Raw genomic sequence first — 20,992 nt, forward strand, 5'->3', positions numbered from 1 at the left:
ACAACTACCCCACCCAGACTAGATGGAGGGAGGGGCTCAGGACTTTCATGGGGGAGATGGTGAGGGAAGGGGGAGCTATCAAGTGACTCCAATTCAGAGAGAAAGCAGTGTGCCCCAAGCTGTGTTCCATCAGCACTCCACACAGCCCACCTACCAGATGTAAAACCACAGGCTCACTGGAGCTCGGTCAGCCCTGGAGGACCTTTACCTTCACAAAAGACATAGGCCTTCTCTCCCCTCTCCTTGGCAGCGATTCACTCAGATGTAGCACTTCACACCCGTCCCCAACCCCATTCTAGTACTTTAGTAATTTAAGAGGCAGGCAGCGGGAGTTGAGATTTTTAATATCATAAATCATCATTGGGCCCCGCCTCTCACTGCCAGGCCCACGGGCCTCCTATCTTCATATTGCCTGGAAGGCTGCCTGCAGCCAGGGCTTCCCCCATCCCCTAGGAAGGATCCAGCACCAGCCTGAGAAGGGAGGCAACAGCAGCTAAGGGGGTGGGAGGGAAAGGAGGCAGAAGCTGTGCAGGTGCATGTGTGTATGTACTTACATGTATGAACACATGTAAAGTGTTAGGTTTACAGACCCTGGCTCAGGAACAGTCTAGGATGGGAGAGGAGGTAGGGCAAGAAGAAGCACATTTTTTCTCTCTGGCGCCTTGGCCTCACTCTATCCCAGGGACAAACATATGAGGTGTGAGAAACCCATCCCAGGGTCCCAGCCTTCAGGACTGGAGCCCTTTTGAGTCCAGTGGAGTCACAGATCTAGTCTGTGGGAACACTGGGTCTAACTCCTTTTGAAAGCCCTGGAAAGGTGGAGGTTAAGAAGGGAGACAGGTCTCTGCTAGAAGAACTTGACACCTCGGCCATCGCTGACAGTGATGATCTCAGCCTTGTGCTCCTGCTGTAGGGCCTGCAGAGCCCGCAGTAGGGTTGCCTCATCCAGCCCATGGAACTCTAGACAGGAGAGATGGGCAGTCAGGGACACTCAGCTCTTTGGGGCCCAGGGCCTCTGAGAGCAGTCTAGCTGGAAGCTGAGACCTTCCAAGAGGCAGGGTATGCATGTGCCATCTATACTGCTGCAGCTACCACCCATACTTCCTGGGCACTCCTTAGGAGTAAGGGGTAGAAGAAAGCCTGAGTCAGCATGAAATGAGTTCATGCTTATTTCCCCCTCCCTGGTTGTCCTGTCAAAGTCAACCTCCTCCCACTCCTGCCCCCATTACTGTCCGCTGCTTAAGAATGACACCGTCTGCTTTTTGGCCACAACGAAGGGACCCTGACAATCAGGCCTGGAGAGGTCAGGGCCTTTGTCACTGGACAGTGACCTACTTGCACATCTGTACAGATCAGGAGGACTTATCCTAACACAAAGAAGTATAGCCAGTACCCCTGGCCAGGAGACTGTTAAAGTCCAGCAACTATATTTGCCCTTTCCTAGATAACAGCTGAGAGCCAATGGCCAGCTGAGTATGCGGATATGGTAAGATACCGTGAGGAGAGGTGAAAGGCAGCAGGCAAGCCCTGACAGGCTTGCTCACCTCACCCCCTGCGGAGGCCCTGCTCAAGTCAAGGAGCTTGCTTTCTGAGGAAGCCTCGAACTTTGCTCAGCCTGAGTGGTGGACTGGGCAAGGCTGCAGCGCTGAAGTCATGGGGTGATGGTGGGAGTAGCAAGTAGGGACCTGCAGGGCAGGGGGGGAACAGCCAAGAGCTGTAAACTCTGCCAGGGCAGCCAGAGACTAACAGAAAGGTAAGGCACCCCGTCACTCCAGCTAAGCTCGGAACTTTTTGTGATCCTGGGGATCAGAAAATCAAGTCAGAGAGAAAAGAGTTAAGAAAGTGTTTACACTATGTAAAAATCAAACACTATACAAATCCTTGCCTTACCAGAAACTATTTAAATGGACTGGGGGTGGGGATGGGGGTGTTGGCCCAATCCCTTCAGCTGACACTCATGAATCTTGAGCCCTCTACAAGAATAAAAGGTGAAAGAGAGCCTGAGTCAGCAAGGAATGAGATTTCAGCCTTAATCCCCAGCGCTGGTTCCTCTTTCGGCATCTACAGAAGTAATTCTGAACTTTTCATGGGTCACAGGTGCCCTTGAACATCTTGTAATATGGACTCTATCCCTAGAAAAATGCACGCACACCCATACAAACAAAATTTGGGATTTTTTTGCATGTGAATTAAGGTGGTTTAAGGAATCCTTGGACGTGGGTTAAGACCTTTTGTATTAGGTAGTACATGGAGTTCAGAGGCAGAGAAATGGGAAGTCTAAATACCAATTAAACCAGGACTGGACTGGAAAGAGGAGAATTCAGATGACAAAGCTGAGGAGGAAGGGAAAAGGCATTACCCTCATTTTCTGTGTCTTCCCCATTGGTCAGTTCATACAGGGTGAACACGGAGTTATTCTGGCCACTCCTGGAAACCTGTAGACATAGAAAATGAAGATTGAATTAGATCAAGAATCTCTTGGGAGAAAGGAAACTCACCAGCTCCACATCTCTGATCCAGAAATGGTAACTACTCCCAAACCAGCACTCACTGTCACCTCTGCATAGTGGCCTAAAAACCGTAAACCCTACAGGTGCTATATTTATATGTGTACACACATATTTGGAACCACTAAACCACAGGCCTTCACGTGTCTGAGGAGTGACCTCTCATTCTGGTTGTTTTCCTGTTCAAGAATGGGCGGTGTGTGTTTGTTATATTTAGGTTGTTGACACTTCTTCTCCTTTCTTCTTTGGGAATGTTTGGGGTAGTGGTGGCTAGGAATTTGGGGAAGAGAGTATTCTGTCCCTATACCCACACTGGTTCAGAATGGCTCATTCATACTGTGGACAGCCCCATAATAGTGCAGTGGGGGAGGGGCCCCATGTTTTTTTCCCTTCCTTTCCCCATTTATCTCCTGTGGCCAGAGGTTCCAGCCAACCATAGCACTCATGGTTCCCAGTACTGCATTCTCCAAACACAGCCTCACATAGCCTCTGGCCTGCTACAGGCAAAGAAAGAGAGGTTCTGTGCAGCCAAAGAAATTGAGTCACTGACAAAGGTTTGCCTGGAGCATGTACTTCCTCTTTTTGCCCCCTCTACACTTTGCGTAGTCTCGATCTAGGAACACCAGGTATCCGCTGGGGACCAATATAATTTCCCTTTGCCATGGGTCACTGCTGAGTACTTGGCAGCAGAATGATCTCACCCATTGATAGATGAGTTTCCCCCATTCTTCTGGCCTCCGCCACATGATCAGGAAGCTAGACTTGCTCTTATCCAACCACTCGAGGTTCCCTGTAAAACAGATACTTAGGAAAGCATCATGATCTAAAAAGGGACAAAAGCCAAAAACCAAGGTGGGACAAAGTGGAATAGACTCAGCTTTCAGAGAGAGAGATTCAATATTTTTTTTTACCATTACTATCTGTAAAGCACCCATTCTTCTTTTTCTACCTCTTTTCAGACATAGGGCACAGAGAGAGAAAGAGAGATTTCAATTTTTTGTACAAATGAGAAGAGAGGACCCAGAAATGGGGCTGTCTACTGTACAGAACACTCTGGGCTTCAAGCCAGAGAAGAGAAAAAAGTTATGAAACGGAAAAAACTTGTCCTATTTGTCCTGGGAAAAACCCAACTAGGAAGAAAAATAAGGAATCCAGGGAACTGAACCCACCTTTCTTCCTCAGTTCCTCTAACACGATCTGGATTGATTCCACAGGAAGCTTCCCTGGATAAAAGTTAAGGGAATAGCATACACGTGAATTGGGTAGGATAAAAATTCTCAGAGCCAGTCCCATGCTGAGAATCACCTGCCCTTGTCCTGTCCCACACACGTATGCATGCAATTTTCCTATATCGAGCATTTCCTAAATATTCTGGAGAAGAAAGTAAAGAGAAAAACTACTAGCTAGGCAGGGTGATTCATGCTTGTAATCCCAGCATTATGGGAGGCTAAATCAGGAGGATCACTTGAGGCCAGGAGTTAAGATCAGCCTGGGCAAAAGGGAGAGATTCTGACTCTGCAAAAAAAAAAAAAAGAAGAAAAGAAAGAAAAATTAGGCATGGTGGTGGGCACCTGTAGTCCTAGCTACTTGGGAGGCTGAGGCAGGAGGATTGCTTGAGCCCAGGAGTTGGAGGTTACAGTGAGCTATGATTGTGCCACTGCACTCCAGCCTGGATGACAGAGTGAGACTATATCTCTTTAAAAAGAGGGGGGGGAAGAGATACTCTTCCAATGAAAAGAAGGAGCAGCCCGGGCGCAGTGGCTCACGCCTATAATCCTAGCACTTTGGCAGGCCGAGGCGGGTGGATTGTTTGAGCTCAGGAGTTCGAGACCAGCCTAAGCAAGAGCGAGATCCCGTCTCTACTAAAAATAGAAAGAAATTAATCGGACAACTAAAAATACATAGAAAAAATTAGCCGGGCATGGTGGCGCATGCCTGTAGTCCCAGCTACTCGGGAGGCTGAGGCAGGAGGATCGCTTGAGCCCAGGAGTTTGAGGTTGCTGTGAGCTAGGCTGACGCCATGGCACCCTAGCCCAGGCAACACAGTGAGACTCTGTCTCAAAAAAAAAAAGAAGGAGCATTAGAAAATGAAAGATACTACCATTCTTCAACCTCTGTCCTCTTGCCTTCCTTCAGCCTTCCTCCATAGATATTTTAGGGATGAATCCGGCAACAAAAACAAATGACTCTTACTTCCTGGGAGGAGGGGGGTGGGTAGAAAAAATGATTAAAGGTAGTATGTAGCCTCACCCAGAGGAGGACAGGAGATTCAAATAGTCAAAAGGGCTCAGATTGAAAAGCTTGGGACTTGGCTTCAGGGCAGAGAGTCTAAGACCTGAATGATACCTGGGCACTCATCACCGCAAGAGGGTTTGGTACTGCATTTGGAGGCTAAAATGGTTATCAGCTCACATTCTCATACTTTCCCAAGCCCGGTTTTGGTAGGAGCCTATCTACTGTAGGTAAAGGGGTGGGGGAGGGAGTCTGGGCTTGTGGGAAAGTGTAGAGGTGCATGTGTGTGGGCTGTGGAAGAGCCTGAGGGAGGATACGCTGTAGCTTGACGTTGTTGAAGAGCGGGCTCTCCTGAGCTTCCATCACCGTCATGCTCGACTGTTTGTGCAGGCGGCAGAAAGACAGGACCAGCGAGCACCAGGCGGCCAGCTGCTTCTGCCGAGTGTCCACGTTCGGCTGTAACCTGCCGGGTGAAGGGAGTGGGGCGCAGAATTAGAGGGCGTGAGGGGGCGAGAGGCAGCCCTTGCCCGGGGGTGCGTATGGGGGAGAAAGTGAGTGACTGTGGGTGTTGGCGGCCGGGTCCCTTCTCCCCCTCCCCATGTGAAGCATCAGGGCTGGGCCGGAGGGAGGGGAGGGAGGCACAACGGGGCTTCTCGGGGTCTGAGCCTCACGTAAAGAAGGGCGGGAAGCGATACTGCCACGGCCACTCGAAACTCATCGCCATCGTAGTAGCCCAGGAAACCCGGAACCTCCCGGCACAGGACTTCCGGTTTCCGCTTCGGTACTTCCGGGCAGAAAGCACAGCAGAAAGGTTCCGGACGCCTCTCCGGAGAAAGGCGGCCCAATGGGAGGTCATTGTCACCAGCTAATCCCCTGCCATTATCCTAAAAAGCTTTACCTTTTAAGCAGAAAGAGCCCTGGGAAGTCTTCTGGTTCGACCCCTGAGAAGGGCTGTGGCTTCCCTAAAGCTGCTCAGTTAGTAGAACTGCAAGTAGGACCCAGGTCTCCAGACCCAAGCCTACACTTGTTTCCACTATACAAGGCTTCTTTTAATCTTAACATTCGTGTCAATTACCATTTATTGAACACCTCACAATGCCTCAATCTCCTCAATTCTTAAGTGCTTTGAGTTCAGCATTCCTCAGGCTCCTGCAGCACCTGTGGGAGCACACTTTGTAGCTGGTATCACTAGAGACGATTCTGCTTCCATGATTCAGAGCTTCCATCCTTGACTACAGCCATCTATCTCTCATCTCTCCACGTCCTCACTATTCCAGTCTCAAGTCCCAGGACTCTTTTGGTCTTACGTGACACCTTACCCAGCCTAGACTACTCAGTTCCATCCCCTTGCCTGCCTACCTACTGATCAGTTCCCAAACTAGGATTGTTGCTCCATGCCCTCACCTGCCCCCATACTCTTTTTTTCACTCTTGGGCTATGGAATATTGCTGGGGAAAAAAATCACCAGAACGTTTACTGAGCCCCAGATTCCCTGACTAACCTCACTGCTGGGTTCACAGGCAGCCCAGTGACCCTTTGTCTTTTATTGACTTCTTGGCACCCTCAAGGTAACTATTCAAACTTTTCCATGTTCATCAAGCCATTCCATCTGTCCCCATCTCCCTGCTCACTGAAGAATGCCTTTCCCTCCTGTTTTCTGAGACCGAGGCCATGCATGCGAACCCCTTAATCTTTCCCTCTCTGTCCCTCACCATACTTGATTCATCCCTCAAAAATTCCTCTTCACTTTTACTCCTTCTTCCTTCTGGACTCAAAAGAAGTGTCCCTCTTCCTTTGCAAGGCCAAGTTTTTGCCATATTTTCTTGCCTCTCTTTCCCAACTTCCTCCAGGACTTCTCTATTATCTTCCCTCTCTCCCTTTCCCCCGGCTCCTCTCACCTAGGCTACAAAATATGCTCATGTCATCCCAATTTAAAAATATGTACAACCCTGGACCCTACCACCTCAGTTTCCTGTCTGATTTCCAACCTTTCCCTCACCCAAGTCCATACTTCATTGTGCATAGTTCCTGGTCCATAGACTTACCAACAAATATTTGTTGAATGAATGAATGAACCCTTCAGTTGATAATGTTTTCTCAAGGCTCACCATTTCCTTTGCCTCCACGGCACTCCTTATTCTTGTTCTGCTACTACCTGTCTGGTCTTTCCCTCTGTCTCTTCTTTTTCCTCATTCTTTAAATGTGAGTGTTTCCTATGAGTGCAACCTCAGCCTTCTTCTTTTCAGTACACCTTCTCCCTTGGAGCTCTCATCCCTCCTTCATATTGCATTTCTGTGCAGAAGACTCCCAAACCTATATTTCCAGATCTAACCTCTTTCCATTCCCACCACCTCCATTTCTAACTCTCTGTGGGATATAATAGCTTATTTCATTGTTACCTCATATTGCACATCCTTTTCTTGAGGACAGTTCCTCCTCCTAATTGCCCTTTTCTTATTACTGCCATCATTGTCCTAGTAAGTCAGGTTCAAAGTCGGAGTCACCCCTAACCTCTGCTCTTCCTTACCCCCTCATATCCAAGTCCTGCTGATTCCCTCACCTGTTTTTAATTTATCCTCTGCCTTATAACCATTTTCCATTTCCCCATTCACAACTCCTTTGTTTCATGTTCTCGTTTTCTCAAGACTGGATTATTATAATAATTTCCTAATCCACCTCCCTTTCTGCTCTCTCCCCTAGGAGAATGCACTCCACCTGAGGCCTAGTCATGTACCCACTCTGCAGTCACTCTCTTGTGATCACACTTCTGTGATCCTCTCAGCCAGATGTGATCCCGCCTTCCTTTGCTCTTGAATAACATTTGCTTTGTATCCCTTGCATGTCTCTCATCACACGCTCCATTGCTTTTATTTGTACACATGTCAACTTCCCCACTAGATGAAAGCCACTGAGGGCAGAAGCCAGACTCTATCTAACCTATCTTTCCAACACACTATACCACATACAAGAGTCTTATACCAGCAGACCCTTGATGTATATTAGGCAAATGCATGAAGGCAAATATGTGCCAAGAAAGGGACAGACATACCCCTTGGGAAGACAGATGCATTCATAAAAATAGAGCAAAGACTTAGGTGAAAATTCAAAATATTTTTAGGAAACAGGTTTGTTGCTAGAGAATCAGATGCATCCTGAAAAGTATAAATGTGTCTTACAGAATGAATAGGCACGTTCCAAGAAGCATGCAGGCATTTATGTATGAAACAGACAGGCATGTCCCAGGAAATGGACAAGCATGTACTCAGGGAGGCAGGCATTTCAACAAGGAGGAAAGTCCCTAAAGAGGCTCAGGGTGCCACAAGGAATAAGTGGATGTGTCTGTGGAGAACAAAGTTGTTTTGTAGATGTTTTTGGTAACCTGGAAGGCATGTCCCAGGCAGGGCTGGAGGTGGGGGTTACCTCGTGAGAACTGGACCTCACTGGCCAGGGAACATACAGGGGTACTCATATACAGAAACGGTGAGTTGTAGAGAGGGGTAGGTATGACCCTAGGAAGTGGGAAGGTGTCTTAAGGTAGTATTGTATGTCTCAGGAAAGTGACGGAAGGGTCCAGCTAAGAACTAGTGGTTGCTATGGAGATGATAGTTTTCTGACCCCAAGATCCATTGCTCCTCTACCTTGAGCTTTCTCCAGATCACATACATCTTCTGGTTGTTGGCTTTAGTGGACACCAGGGGGCAGTGTGTAGCAAGGCTGTAGGCCACACCCAGTCCAGGACAATGTAGGATGAGGGCAAGGGACCTGGAGTGGGGAGTGGTGGACCTAGTACAAGAAGCTCCCACTGCCTTTGTCTTCAATTGTGAGGACCTTAGGTATGGATTACTGTTGTTCAGGCCAGGGTTCCCCTTCTCAGACCCTGGGAGTAAACTGAGGCAGGAGGAAGGGGAAAAGACAGGGCTCCCAGGTACCCAGCCTCCCTTCCTTCTTGCAGGAGTCACAGCAGAGATTCCTCTTGCCCCTCCTCCCACACCTCCCCAATCACAGGCCCCCAGCTGCCGCCTGCCTTCCAGACCGGAAGGGAGTCTCTTCCTGCTTGTTTCCTGGAGCTGGGTTTGGATAGGGACAGGAAAGGCCCCGCCTGGAAGGAAAGAGTATGTGATGGGGGTGCAGCTGGGGGCAGATGAAATGAACAGAACAGTGGGGCCATCCAGATTCTTCCAGCTCTACTGCCCAGAGCTGAGGGCCTGTGGGAGAGGTAGGGACTCAGGGAAGGACACAGGCCCCGCTGAAACAGGGAGGGGGACAGTGTACCAAAAAAATTTTATTTTGGAGATTACAGAATTTGTGCTGCGACCCCACCTGGTTTCCATTTCCACCAGGATCTGTGGTGGATCTGTGGTGGGGGTGGAGTGGGAGTGAGAAAAGCGGGTAGGGAGGGCAGCGGGTGGGCAGGGAAGAGGAGTGAGATGGCCCTTGAGAAGCTCGTGCCCTCCTAGGCCTGGGCCTCACTGTCTTTACTCCTCCACACCACGAGAGTGATGAGGAAGGGGATGAGGCAAATGGGGGCTATGATCATGGCCAGGAGCACATCCTCCGGGGGGTCGGAGAAGGTGGGCTGCACCACAGAGCAGTTGGCAAAGTGGATCTGGTGAGTCTCAAAGATGATCCTCTCTGCCCAGGGATTGGGGAAGCCCAGGCCAAACTCCTCTGCACTCTGCTCCAAGCAATCTCGCAGGTCACTATAAGGCCTGGGGGCAATAGAGAACTTGAGTGAGGAGGGGTTGTGCCCAGGGAGAGGAATGCCCCACACTCACTCAAGGTCCACTCCATACAGCAGGCCCAACCTGGCCTCAGGGCCCTCCAGCACTGCCCCTACCTGCTAATCGTGGCCCAGTCACACCAATCCTTTTCAATAGAGTCCATATGAACTTTATAATACTTCCAGCAAAGTTGGACAGTTATCGAATAGTTCTCCTCCACCGTCCTCTCCCTCCCTGTAGGCACAGATGCTGCACAATGACCACACCTCTCCCCCTCCCTCCAAATCCTCTGACCCAGGTACTTCCAAGGTGGAACCCCTATCATCAAACATGGGAGCCCCTCAGAAAGTTTTCCTAGCAAGACACTTCTGGCTAAGGAGAGTCCCTGCTTAGGAATCTTTTAATGACTTCCATGTGCCCAGCTCTTCCCATCCCAGCCTGACAAGAACTTCCACATACACCTTTTCCTGGGGTCTTCTTACCCACCTGTGAGGTGGGCAGGCTCACAGCTGGGCAGGGGCTTTGTGGGATGGCAGGGAGAAAGATCACTAGAAACCCCAGAGAGAAAAGAGGGGAGTTGAGTGGGGCACCGACTGGGGTTGGGCCAGCCTGGTGGGAAAGGGACCCTCCCCACTGACCTGGCTCTCATCCTTGCTGGGGGGGCACCCTCCCACACCCTGGGTACCCACCTTCTGACTCCAAGATGCTGGTGGTGGGAAGAGGTTGAGCCAGAGACTCCTGGGGCTTCAGGACAGCTGTGGGAAGAACGGGAGAAGCAGGAGAGTGGGATGGCAGGTATCTGGGCAGTGGAGCCTGCCGGGGCGGGAGCGGGGGCGGGGGCGGCTAAGACCCTCCTAAATCAGGGCTACCCTGGAAGAGAAAGAGGGATAATCCAACCCCCACGGATGCCTCAGTGGCAGGAAAGGAGGGGCTGGCACCAGCTCCTTGTCATTCACATCCAGGCCCAAAGCCCCCTCCCTCCTCGCCAGCCCCAGACCTCCCGACTCCTGTCCGCGGGGCCCTGGCCGGCACCCAGCTTTCCCCCAGTGGGAAGCACTCGCGCTGTGCCCGCCCCGAGGTGGGGCCAGGGACCGTCCGAAGGACCGTGCTGGTCCCTACGTCTGTCCGCACCCGCACCCCGGGGCCCGTTCCGGCCTCTGCCGTCCAGCCCCTCTCCCCTGTGGGGCCTCCCGCGCCTCCCGCCCGGGCCCGGGGCGCTGCGCTCACCGCCCAGCAGGAGGAGGAGGCGGAGCGCTGCCGGCCGCCCGGCTCGGGTCGTGGGGAGCCGCGGGCCGCCGGGGGCGCGCTCCGCCCGGAGCGAGGCCATCGCGCGGCGAGGAGGCGAGGAGGGGCGGCGGCGCTGAGCCGGCCCGGGCGGGGGCGCCTATATCCCCGGCCCGAGCCGCAGGAAGCCGCGCCGCTTCCTCGGAGGGGCTGGGACGGCTGCAGCCACGTGGGGGGCGGGGGCGACGCCCGGGGCCGGCGGGCTGGAGGGGGAGTCGCTGCCGCACCCGCGCCTGGCGCCCGCGGCTCCCTCCGCCTCGCCCGCGTTGGCCCACCCTTTCTTCTAGCTCACCCTGCGGGGCTGGACAGCTCCCCTCATAACCCCAGAACCGGGATCCTTCTCCTGGGCTCGGCTGCTTGGCACCCAGGACTCGCTGGGGTCTCCCAGCATCCGGATTCTAGTCGCCCCCGCTGTTTCGCGGCCCGAGGGGGTCGCGAGTTGTTATTCCAGACCTTGAAAAGAAGGAGGGAGCTGGGAGCTCCAAGGGCCTCTGCGTTTAAGGCAGGCGGTTGGGGCTGTCCCCGGCCGTGGGGGAAGGGGCGCCTGGAGCTAGGCGGGGCAGCTCCGAGTTCCTTTTCCCTGGAAACACCCACAGATGTCAGCCTGCCTGCCAAAACCAAGGAGGAGACGAGGGAGCTGGCCCTCCAGAGTCGGGCGAAGGCCTGGGGAGCCGGGTAGAGGGGAATCCAAAATCCGAATACCCTCCCTTTGAGACACCTCCTGTGGCCCAGACCCCATAACCTGTTGAGTAGGGTAGGGGTGGGGCAGAGGAGGAGGCGAAATAAGATTACTACATCCCTAGGAAGAAGGTGGCCACAACTCTTCAGGACCAAGGTTGGGAGAAAGAAAGGAGCGGTTTAGAATCTTCATGTGTGAGGTAGGTATATACTTATCACCATTTTACAGAGAAAGCTCAGCACTTGAGTTCAGTAGCTCTGGGTTCTAATTCTGTCTTCCCACCCCCAGCTATATAGCCCTGAATGACACATTTACCTTCTTGGCTGCTCATGTGAAATAGGAACATTACCCTCCTCACTTACTTGTAGTAAGGAAGGCATATAGGAAAGGACATTGCACTCACTTAGCAATGCTAGTTTCCTTTCCTCCTGAGTGACTTGCCTAAGGTCACACTGCTGGGAGGCAGCAAGGCTGAGCCTGGGCTCCCAGAGGCCCTCGTTTCTTTTTGCCACGCCACAGCTGCCTCCACGTCCTGGGCCAGAGCGTCATTAGCCTGAAGCAGCAGAGAAGCCCAGGAGCTGGTTTGGCCATGACGTTCGACTCCCAGACACAGCTGTCAGCACCAAACTTTCCTAAATTACTCCCAGACACTGACCCTTGGACTCAGCTGCTGCTGTTATCCCAGTTACTGAATCCTGCCCACCACAAATTATCTTCCATGATCGCTCTTAAAATCTTCATCTCAGGATCTTAGGCTCTTGGATCATGGGCACAGATAACCTGTTGTCCTCCTCTGTGGCTATGGTCAAGAGGCTGCTTTGGCAAGGCATTCAGTGGGAGAGGGGAGATGGCCCAGTTGACATGAACCCCAAAGTCCTCCTGGTAAGGATCAGTCCGGCAATGATGCAGAAAAGAGCCAGGCAATGTCAGAGCCACTTCAGGCTGGGGACCAAGTCTATTCCTTCCCTCCTACGCAAGATTGCCCTTTGCAAGAAGGAATCTTAGTCAAGAGGGAGATTTCTCAGTGAAAAGATGAGAGGACAAAGCAAGGAGGGGCAGAAAGCAAAACAAACCATTTCCACTGGGCTGGGGCCAGAAACACATGAGCCCACTGTGAGTTAGGACTGGGGTAGGGGTTCAGGATTAAAGGTGACAAAAGCAAATGTTGGGTTTAAAATAGGACAGTATGGCATAAAGAATTTTAAAAAATTGGTTAGGATTCTGAAGGCAGGTTCTGCCTCTGTCTTGCTGTGTAACCTTGGGCAGGTTATTTCATATCTTTGGAACTCAAAATTTTTATATGTAAAATGGCCTTAGGATCAAAAAGTATAGATAACCTGGTAGGAAGTGTTATTCTTAGCCTAGGATTGGAGTTAACTTTGCATGTTAAGATCATCAAAGGAGGCCAGGGGCGGGGTGACTCACGCCTGTAATCCTAGCACTCTGGGAGGCCGAGGCGGGGCGGATTGTTTGAGCTCAGGAGTTGGAGACCAGCCTGAGCAAGAGCGAGACCCCATCTCTACCAAAAAAATAGAAAGAAATTAATTGGACAGCTAAAAATATATAGAAAAAAAAATTAGCCGGGCACGGTGGCGCATGCCTGTAGTCCCAGCTACTTGGGAGGCTGAGGCAGTAGGATCGCTTGAGCCCAGGAGTCTGAGATTGCTGTGAACTAGGCTGATGCCATGGCATTCACTCTAGCCCGGGCAGCAAAGTGAGACTCTATCTCAAAAAAAAAAAAAAAAAAAAAAAAGATCACCAAAGGAGAGCTTATTATAGTCATTCCTGAACTCGGGGGTCCAAACCCTCTAATTGGAAAATCTGAATTTTCTCTCCTCTTGATTTTCATCTTCCCACTTTTCCATACCAGTTGGATGTTTGGATGTTTTTATTGATTCATGAGAGCATCCTAGTAACTGACGGTTTGCTTTGGAGGTCTTTGGAGCTGAACAAGTACTGGAGACTTCACCTTTCTCTTCCAAGTACCCATAGGAGATAGTCCCATGATCTGCAGCAATGGGTCAGGGAAGGGCTTCATTAGGAACAGGCTGGTTTCTTCTTGGCAAGTCATCTCTGAGGGCCCTTACCTTCCCTTTCTAAGCCCACTTATGCTTTTGCTATAAAAATATACTTTTTAGTTGTAAGTAATGCATGAGTATATGCTAGTTGCAAAATATTTAATACGGAAAACTTTATACCCCCACTCGTCTCATCTCCCCACATATTTTGGATTTTCAAAAAAGCATAAATCAGATTTTATGTCCTTATTATTCAATGACTTTTTAAAAACTTAATAATATGTCTTAGATATCTTTCCATGATACTACATTTAGATATGCCTCTTTCCTTTTAACTATACACAGTATTGCCTTTAGTCTTTTTTCCCCTCCTATCCAGTGGAGTCTAGTCTTTAAAGTCCATACATATTTCCTTATTTCTCTGCCTCCCAGCCCACCTCCTACCCCCCAGTGCTTGGGAAGAGAGGGATCTGGTTCTGGTCCAGCTGGACATTGTCCTGATATTTCTGGCCCCAACATAGATTAGATTGATTCCTTCTGAACAGGGATCCCACTGCTATGTAAATTTCCCTTCTTGTTACAGGCCAAAGGCCATCTGCCTGGAACAGGGGAAGAGGTGACTTGACCCTTAGAAAGAGTGCTATTTCTAATCTTCAACCTCACCCCTACATACACACAAATCCAGAGCAACACAGGAGAGAGTAAAGAATCCTAGGGCCTCCTACACCTTGAAATTATATGTGGAGCATCCTGCAGTTAGCATCTCTATAGAGTAGAGACAACTACATGCTGGCCTCTTCCCCAGCTGTCTGCATGGGGAAGAGTCAGGGTCAGGGAAGCCAGAAGTCCTGGCTGGGGAGGGCTGGTCCTTCCTAACCAGAGAGAGGAGACAAACTTCATCAGAGGGAAGGGAGGGAGCAGGGAGAATTAGAGGAACTGCAGCCAGGGAGCCAGCTGGCTAAGGGAGGAAAGGCAAAGGGGTAGGGACATAACTACTCCATCTCTCTGCAGCCTCCTCAATGCCAGGATGATGGCACACCTCGTATGAGGAGCCTGACCACCTGTCAGAGAGAAGAATGGTTACTGGAGAAAACTGGCTCCTGAGCGGTTAAAAAGCAGAGAAAATGATCAAGTTATATTACTCATCAACTGCTGGAGACTTAATACTAGCTACCATTTATTGAACACTTACTATGTGCTGTATGGTATCTTGACACATCTGCTAAGTGCTTTGCCTGCATGTTTTAAGGCCTTACCATCATAATATCAGGCTTATCTTCTCTATGGGTGAAATGGGGAAGTGAGTAGAAAGTTTAAGGTCCCAGAGCTAGTAATTGGTGGAGTCAGTATTTGAACCCAGGATAGCTTCATGCTAAGGTTCATTATGATTTATCACCTCCTTTCACACTATGTCAGAATACTGATTCCTTACTGGGTCTAAAAAGGAGAAAAGAAGGATAGAGAGTTTTGTCTAAGACCAAAATGACTCCTCCCAAAATAGAAAGATCTCCAGACTACGTGCATACAACCTCCTCTGCCGTCCCTCTCGGACTCAGGCTGGACCATGACATCACATGGTGGAGGCTGTTTTTCTGAAAAGAACCCAGACCAGATTTACAAGAACGATGCTCAGACAGTGTGACTGAAGAGGACTGGGGCCAAGTGACCACAGCACACGCCCAGCAGTGCTGAGAACACTGCTAGTCCCTTAGCACCTGGGGCTGACTCATGGTTGCTATAGGACCCAATACCAGATGCCAGGATTGCTTTCTCCCTCCTTCCATTCCTCAGGGCTGTCCTATGAAACCATCCCCTGGAACCCTTGGATAACATGGGGTACTCATATTCATTTACCAAGCCCCAAGGATGACAGGCAGCGTGCTCAATGCTTCATACAAATTGTTTCATTAAATTGTTTCATAACTCTATTAAATTAGGTTATCATAGCAACCCACTTTACAGACAAGGACACTGGGGCTCAGAAAGGTTAAGTAATTTTTCCAAGGGTGAGCAACTAATATTGCCAGATACCCAGGTCTGCTTGATGCTGAAACTCAGGGACTTAACGTCTGCTCCACAATATCTGATGGAAACCAGTGTGCTAGAAAGAATCAAATAGGAAAGGATGAGGAAGACGGGCCAGAAGGGCAGCTAGACAGGACTCCTTGTGGCGTGGCACAGAAGGACCTCCTCACTCAATACTGCCCCTCTCCTGACTGTGCTTGCTTTACCTAGTGACAGCATCTTGTCACATCCTTTCCAACACCTTAATGCATTAATGGACAATGAAAAAAGCCCAGGACATTATGAAATAAATCATTTTCTAGATCATAACAAGGATCCAATATATGTTAAGCAAATATGACACTAATAGCACATGTATGTTTAACATGTGTTTGTAATATGAGCTTAAGTAATATTATATATATATGTATATATATATATATTTGTTGTTGTTGTTGTTGAGACAGAGTCTCACTCTGTTGCTCGGGCTAGAGTGCCGTGGTGTCAGCCTAGCTCACAGCAACTTCAAACTCCTGGGCTCAAGCAATTCTCCTGCCTCAGCCTCCCAGTCCCAAGTAACTGGGACGACAGGTGTGCACCACGACGCCTTGCTAATTTTTCTATTTTTAGTAGAGACGGGGTCTCACTCTTGCTCAGGCTGGTCTCGAACTCCTGAGGTCAATTTGTTCGCCTCGGCCTCCCAGAGTGCTAGGATTACAGGGGTAAGCCACTGCGCCCGGCCACTTAAGTAATATTATAAAAGGCAATATTTTCCTTATCTGTAAAATGGGGATGATAATAATATCTATAAGATATAAAGCACATAAAATACAACTTGGCCCATAATCAATGTACATTATTATTATTATTGCCTTAGCAGTTGAGAGCACACGCTTTGGAATCAAGTAGTCTTGGGTTTGACTCTCAGCTCCATTGCTTATTTAGCTGTATGTGATTTTAGGCAAGTTATTAAATTCCTCTGAGCTCATTTCCTTATCTGCAAATTGAGATTACTAGCATGCATCTCACTGAGCAGTAGAGATAATATATGGAAAGCATTTGGCGCAATGCCTGGCACTAGTAAGCATGTGATAAATGGAAGTTACTATCATAATGTGCAACACATATAGTTACAACAACTCTATTTCCAAGATATTCTGGGATCTTTCCAGTTTCGTAATTTTGCTCTTTTTATAACACAACACTCCTTTTGTCGGAAAGAATACAGACTTTGGAGTCAGACAGACCTAGCCTGTGCTTAAATTCCAGCTCTCCTTCTTACCAGCATGTGGCCATGGACAATGTTGTCAATTTCTCTGAGCCTCAGTGTCCTGTAAAATGGGGATAACAATTTCTGCCTCCCAGGCATTTTGCAAGGATTACATGGGATTCACAGCCAGTGCAATGGCTAGTGTTTATGTGAATGCTAAAGGCAATTTGTTAAATGTATAAATAAATGAGATTTATTTTTGTTCCTTTTCATATAGTATCATGGATATAATCTGTGAATGTGAGTAGAGTGGCCACTTCTCTTACTCCTAAATAGTCTCTGTAGCCTGGTGTCTTATCCTAGCTACTTAGAGGTTCAACGGGACATAGCATCATAGATGTGGGGGCTCTCTGATGATAAGTCAGGGAAGAGAGAAAGGGAAGTCACCGAACCAAGGCAAACTCCCCTTTCCTGTCTGGCTAGTATTTGTTTGTCTTCCACACAGGCTGTTCCCTGCTGATACGGGGGTCTGTCCAGTGTTCACCTTTGATTGACATCTCTAGTATAGAGGAAGTAAGCAGCCCCTTAACTTTCAGGAGCTGTTTTCCTCTGGACTTTCAGGCTAGAGTCCCACTGGTGAGACTTTCTGGCACCACTGGTGAGAGCAGAAAGCCGTGGAGAGAATCCAGCACCATGATGTCAGAGCTAGAAGACCTCCGAGAAGGGAGGAGGTATAGTGGAGTGGTTCAGAACATGGATTGAAGGGGCCAGAATGACCGAGCCCAAATCCTGGCCACATCACTTACCAGCTGAATGACCTGGGGCAAGTTCTAGAATCTCTTTAAGCCCTAGTTACCTCAGCTTTAAAATGGGGATACGAATATTCCTGACTTCATATGAAATGAGACGATGCTTGTAAAACACTTAGGACAGTGCCAGGCACATAGTGAATGCTTGGTATTTGAAGGCTGTTACTGTTTTTTTCTGGTTCTGCCATTTCGTTTTTACATTTGAGGACCCCGATGGCCAGAAAGGAAGCACAGCTCATTAGCTGTCCACCTGAACAGAGCTACTTCCCAGGCAGGGCTGTGCCAAAGGCGTGTCCTGAGGGATCAGGTCCTGTATTAACTGTGCTGAGAGAGCAAGAACAGGCAGCACCACCCTAGCTGTGGGGTTGGGTTATGTACAAATCAAGGCATGAATCCCACCCAAGTAATCCCCCAAAGAGAAAGTCTCTTCCTGCCGGAATTATTTATTTTGTAATTAACAAAGGCTAAGGAAGCCCTTTCTAATATTTTGGCTTGGAGGCTCATAGTTTGAATTTATAATAGTCATGGACAAGGGTTTATTGTGGGCCTGTTCTTACTTGCTGAATTGAATGCGTTATTATGATTCCCAAGCAACCCGAGGTCAGGAGCTAAGTACCTAAGGCAGAAAGCTGGGTTTTTGAAATCAGAGGACAAAGTGTCCGGGAGTGGAGAGGCTTCAAAAATTGAACCATGTTTCCAGGCACTGTAATGTCCAGACCTAAACTCGCTTTGGAGCTGCCTTCGCCTCTAAGTGTTCAGGGAGGGGTCTGGCACTTCAGCTGGCCTGACCAAGTCCTGGGCAGCCAGCCCCAGTTTCTGGTGACCTTCGTGCAGGCTTTTAGGTTGTACTTTGCTTTGTTTTCTTGTTTGTTGCCTCACGGCAGGGTGGCTTTCTGTGCTTCTGGGTGGGAACTCTGCAGAGGGAGGATGGTTTGCTTCCATCTCCCCAGCTGTGTTTACACTTCCCCATCTTGGACCATCTGGGCCCCAACCTTTGCTCAGTCCTCTGTGTCCCCTCCGAGAATTGCTATTTGATATCCCTGTGGGCATTACTCGGGAGGGGCAGAATGGGCCAATGGGCCACCATCCAAAGGGGGCTCAGGCTGGAAGGCAGGAAGGAATAGTGCAGAATAGTCTGTTTGAATTCTGGGAAGCATCATCTCCTTCCCTTTCTACCAGGGCTTGAGGACCAGCAGGGGACAAAAGTACACTTAGAACTCGCCCATCCTAGAAGGAATAGAACACGTGCCATGTCATTTCTAATCACTGGGTTGAACAAAATCTTGCTTTGTGATGGGGATGTGAGTCCACAGAGCAGACCAATCTTCCCTAAGGCTTCACTGAGGCCAGTGGTCAAAGAGACGGCATGTTAAAGCCAACAAGATTATGCTAAAATATAAGCAAATTAAAAAGGATTTAAGAAAATGGTCAAGTAAATAATGCTCTTCTTCTCCAGGGAGCAAGTTGAGCTGGTATTAATCAGTATACTAGCACTGCTGGACTCTCGGCCAAGCCCAGGAGAATGGCTGCCAAGGCAAATCAGGCATCAGGTTTCAGAAATTAAACACATAATTTTATTTTTCCGCAATAGGGAACTTTCAGAAAAATAACCAGCCCTATTAGGCTACTCAGCACACTCTGTCCAGTTTCTTTCAGCCCCAGAGACCTCCAATTTAATAGCAAGATGAACAACTAGGAGCCAGGAGTGACACAGTTATTCCTTTCTTCCATTAACTGCCTGGGGGTGGGACCTGGAGGAGTGGGGCAGGGGTGATGGCACTGTTTTTCAAAGGTCCAGTTGCTAAACACTTGCCAATAGTTTTTCTACGAATTTACAGGACAAAGACCTGAAGGGTTGGAAAAGAAAATGAGTCCTAGAGGAAGAGCTAGCCAAGCAAAGGTTGGCTGATAGAGTCTCACAGAACAGTCAGCTAAGAAAGAGCCTGGTCTCAGGAAAAACTCTGCCATCACAATGAGGAGGAACCAACTGGCAAACAAATTTTCCCCCAAGAACTGCATGCTTATTGGTGATGTGGAAAGCTGTTTTTATAATGCTTCAGTGAACAAGGATTACAAAACCCTGTGTGTAGTCTTACGCCAAGTGGTGGATGTGAAAGAGGTATACAGTGTGGGAGAGTACACATGATACTGGAGTTGAAGGGCCGAGGAGATTCACGAGAGCTGGAAGGCTTGATGAGGAGGTGGAACTCAGATTCTTATCTACAACTTTGGCATATATCCCTTCAACTTCCTTCCTTTCCACCTAAAACTATTTCTATAACCATACTTTCTTTGTGTCTCTTCTCTTGTTACATGGCATACTCTCCTAAGGCAGTGTCGTCCATTCCCCCGGCTTTAGTTACTATCAATATGTTATGTTGATAGCTCCCAAATGTCTCACTAGTATCCCTCCTGACATTCAGATCTTCTAAACATATCTCCTTAGATAACTCACATTCTTTCTTTGAACAATAATAATAATTATTATTATTGTATAGAGACAGGATCTTGCTCTGTCACCCAGACAGGAGTGCAGTGGCACCATCATAGTTCACTGCAACCTTGAACTCCTAGACTCAAGGGATCCTCCCACCTCAGCCTCCAGAGTAGCTAGGACTATAAGCACGCACCACTGTGCCTAGCTAATTTTTTTTTTATTTCAGCATATTATGGGGGTACAGATGTTTAGGTTACGTATGTTGCCCTTGCCCCCCCTCCCCCCCAAGTCCGAGTTTCAAATATGTCCATCCTTCAGGTGGTGCGCATTGCACTCTTTGTGTATGCATATTCCCGTCCCCTCCTCCCTCCTCCCCCTCCCCCTCCCCCTGCCCAACATCCAATAGATGTTATTCTTATATGTGCACTTATGTGTTGATCGGTTAATACCAATTTGATGGTGAGTACGTGTGGTGCTTGTCTTTCCATTCCTGGGATAATTTTAAAAATTTTTTGTAGAGACGGGGGTCTCAATATATTTCCCAGAATGTTCCCAAACTCCTGGCCTCAAGTGATTCTCCCATCTTAAGGGATCCTCCTACCTCTACCTCCCAAAGCACTGGGATTTCAGGCGTGAGCCACCATGCCTGGCCCACATGGGATGCTATTAAAACTGTGGAAGCTCAGGCCATACCTCAGACCAATTAATCAGACTTTCTGGGTGTGGGAGGCAGGCATCAGTAGTTATTAAACCTTCCCAGGTGATTTCACTGTGAGCCAAGTTTGAGAACCACTGTATCTGGAAGGCAACGGGAATGGAAAGGAACATCACTGCAAATTACAAACATAAAGGAATATTTGCCTTGATTTTTGTAGTTAAGTGGATGGGGGCAAGGGAAAAACAGCAAAGTCAAAATTTTTGATATAAGGAAAAGAACATTAAATCTAGAATCCAGAGACCCGGGTTTAAGACCTAATAGAGGCTGGGCGCAGTGGCTCACACCTGTAATCCCAGCGCTTTGGGGAAGCTGGGAGGATCACTTGAGGCCAGAAGTTCAAGATCAGCGTGGGCAACATAGCAAGACCCAGTCT

General features: G+C 48.9%; 2 protein-coding genes across 2 annotated transcripts; both read right to left on the minus strand.

Annotated features, from left to right (window-relative positions):
• Positions 1–327: 327 nt before the first annotated feature.
• Positions 328–5,497, minus strand: VPS25 (vacuolar protein sorting 25 homolog (S. cerevisiae)). Its single transcript, XM_012656718.1, has 6 exons — positions 5,411–5,497; positions 5,057–5,202; positions 3,677–3,730; positions 3,209–3,297; positions 2,360–2,435; positions 328–960 (listed from the first exon to the last, which is right to left on the minus strand). Exons 1-6 carry the CDS (start codon positions 5,461–5,463, stop codon positions 848–850), a joined length of 531 nt encoding a protein of 176 aa, XP_012512172.1. The 5' UTR covers positions 5,464–5,497; the 3' UTR covers positions 328–847.
• A 3,522-nt stretch (positions 5,498–9,019) lies between these two features.
• Positions 9,020–10,806, minus strand: RAMP2 (receptor (G protein-coupled) activity modifying protein 2). Its single transcript, XM_012656656.1, has 4 exons — positions 10,688–10,806; positions 10,150–10,215; positions 9,577–9,694; positions 9,020–9,448 (listed from the first exon to the last, which is right to left on the minus strand). Exons 1-4 carry the CDS (start codon positions 10,785–10,787, stop codon positions 9,193–9,195), a joined length of 540 nt encoding a protein of 179 aa, XP_012512110.1. The 5' UTR covers positions 10,788–10,806; the 3' UTR covers positions 9,020–9,192.
• Between the last annotated feature and the right edge of the window lie 10,186 nt (positions 10,807–20,992).

This window comes from Propithecus coquereli, unplaced genomic scaffold (genome assembly GCF_000956105.1).
Source record: "Propithecus coquereli isolate 6110/MARCELLA unplaced genomic scaffold, Pcoq_1.0 Scaffold515, whole genome shotgun sequence".
In the NCBI taxonomy this organism is placed as follows: domain Eukaryota; kingdom Metazoa; phylum Chordata; class Mammalia; order Primates; family Indriidae; genus Propithecus; species Propithecus coquereli.